The sequence below is a fragment of the Penaeus chinensis genome, chromosome 36 (genome assembly GCF_019202785.1).
Source record: "Penaeus chinensis breed Huanghai No. 1 chromosome 36, ASM1920278v2, whole genome shotgun sequence".
NCBI classification, from domain to species: Eukaryota; Metazoa; Arthropoda; class Malacostraca; order Decapoda; family Penaeidae; genus Penaeus; species Penaeus chinensis.
This window is the reverse complement of record NC_061854.1, coordinates 5,099,902-5,102,401: the sequence shown is the minus strand read 5'-3', so window position 1 is coordinate 5,102,401 and position 2,500 is coordinate 5,099,902. Positions and strand designations below refer to the sequence as shown.

At 35.1% G+C, this 2,500-nt stretch overlaps 1 protein-coding gene across 2 annotated transcripts in view; it reads left to right on the top strand.

Annotated features, from left to right (window-relative positions):
- LOC125044759 overlaps window positions 1-2,500 on the top strand; it is a 4,735-nt gene that overhangs the window by 1,480 nt on the left and 755 nt on the right. For both annotated transcript variants that reach the window (XM_047641669.1, XM_047641670.1), the window contains exons 3-4: window positions 588-669; window positions 1,798-1,866. In XM_047641669.1, the coding sequence (XP_047497625.1) occupies window positions 588-669; window positions 1,798-1,866 (151 nt within the window). The remainder of the gene's footprint in view (window positions 1-587; window positions 670-1,797; window positions 1,867-2,500) is intronic.

Below are 2,500 nucleotides of genomic sequence, written 5' to 3'. Positions count from 1 at the left end.
TTCGCGAGTATGTAGGGTGGGGGAGGCTTTTTTGTGGATATATTCGTTGGGTTATGTTAATTATGGTGGTATGTTGGGGGAGCTTAGGTTGTCTGTGTGATTTCGTGTATGTCGGTTTGGCTATGCTGTTTTTTGTTGATATGTGATTGGGTCGTGTTTTCTACGCTGGTATGTTGGGGAAAGGTGGATCTTTAAGCCTATATATATATATATATATTTTTTTTTTTTCATATTTACACATGCTTGATTGTTGTTATTTGCATTTGCTCGAATGCCTCTTGTTTTGTTTACGTCCGTTTGTTTAGATATTTTGTCTTTTTTCTTTTTCTTTTTTTCTTTCCTTTCTTTTCTTTTCACATGTTTGCTTGCTTGAATGGCATTGCATATATGCCTGTCATACCTGTGTGCATACGTGCTTTGAGCGTATGTATATATGCGTGAACGCATTTGTTATGCATGAAATTATGTATGCACATATTCATGCATGTATGAATGTACGAAACTATGTGTGCATGTACGCAAGTGCTTGTGTGTAGACTTGTGTAGGTTTATGCATTATCTAATTAGTTTTTGTTTTTTTATTTCAGAAATTACCACTTATCCAACTGCCAGAAATTGATCGATCCTATGAAGAACGATCTTGAGAGTCTGGAAAGACAGCTCAGAGAGGTAATTGGTTTTCTTCTTCTTTTTCCTCATCTTTGTCTTCTTTTTCTCCTTCTTCTTCTTCTTCTCCTCCTTCTCCTCCTTCTCCTCCTCCTCCTTCTTCTTCTTTTTCTTCTTCTTCTTCTTCTTCTTCTTCTTCTTCTTCTTCTTCTTCTTCTTCTTCTTCTTCTTCTTCTTCTTCTTCTTCTTCTTCTCCTCCTCCTCCTTCTTCTTCATCTTCTTCTTCTTGTTATTTTCCTTCTTGTTCTTCTCCTTCTTCTTCTTCTTCTTCTTTTCCTTTTCTTTTTTCTTTCTCTTTGCGTTTTTTCTTTGCTTTCTCTTTTTTTCTTTTTTTCCTTTTTTCTTTTTTTCTTTCCTTCTTGATTTTTTAAAATTTTTTTCTCTTTTTTCCCTTTTTTTTTATTCTTCTTCCTCTATTTTTATTTTGTAAGCTAACACACACACACACACACACACACACACACACACACACACACACACACACACACACACACACACACACACACAACACACATATATACATATTAATATATATAATATATATATATATATATATATATATATATAGGTGTGTGTGTGTGTATGTATATATAGCACTCACAATACACATCAGTATATAAACATTTTTCTTATCTACTTATGATTAAACAGCGAGCATTGTTTTACAGTATGTATACATACATACACACACACTAACACACGAACACTACACAACAACACAACAACATATTACATATACTTTATACATATATATTATATGTGTGTGTGTGTGATAGATAACATACAATATGACACACAACTATAATACATCACTTACACGAATATACAAGCGAGGCATCTTGTACAAGTGGTATGTATACATACATACAACACACACACAAACACACACACACCACAACACACACTACACACACACACACTCACACACACACCACACATATATACATATACATATATACATATTATATATATGTGTGTGTGTGTGTGTATATATACGCACACATACACATATGATGCACTCACGTACATATAAACCTATATATACATCTAATATTACCTTTACTGAATATAAACAAGCAGAGGCATCTGTTTGTTCAAGAATAACCGGCTGATGTTGCCTTCTCTCTACAGCAAAATGATCTTCTGTCTGCCAACCAAGGAAAACTCGATTCCCTGAAATCTATTCAAGCAAACGTCGACGTAAGAATTCTATTGCTTATTTATTTGTTGTATTTGTTTATGCTCTTGTTTTTTTTTGTGTGTGTTTTTTTGTTTATTTATTTATTTGTCTGATTTAATTTCGTTTTTTTTTCCTTGGCATTTAGCGTGAGATATATCAGGTTCGTGGATTCATAAATTTACACGTGCATATCACAACACAGTAGTACTTGTAACACATATAATGACTGCTGACACATCTAACGTGCATAAAACCTATCTATCTAACACACCTAACACATCGGACCTGATATATAACACACATAACACATCTCAGACCTAAGACCTAACACTTAACATATAATCTCTACCACCTAACACAACTAAACACCTAACACATAACTTCTAATATCTAACACCTACCACGTGACCTCTGACACATACCTACCACGTGACCTCTGACACATACCTACCACGTGACCTCTAACACCTACCACGTGACCCCTAACACCTACCACATGACCTCTAACACCTAGCATCTGACTTCTAACACCTACCACATGACCTCTAACACCTACCACGTGACCTCTAGTACATAAAACCTTCTACGTGACCTCTAACACCTAGCATCTGACTTCTAACACCTACCACATGACCTCTAACACCTACCACGTGA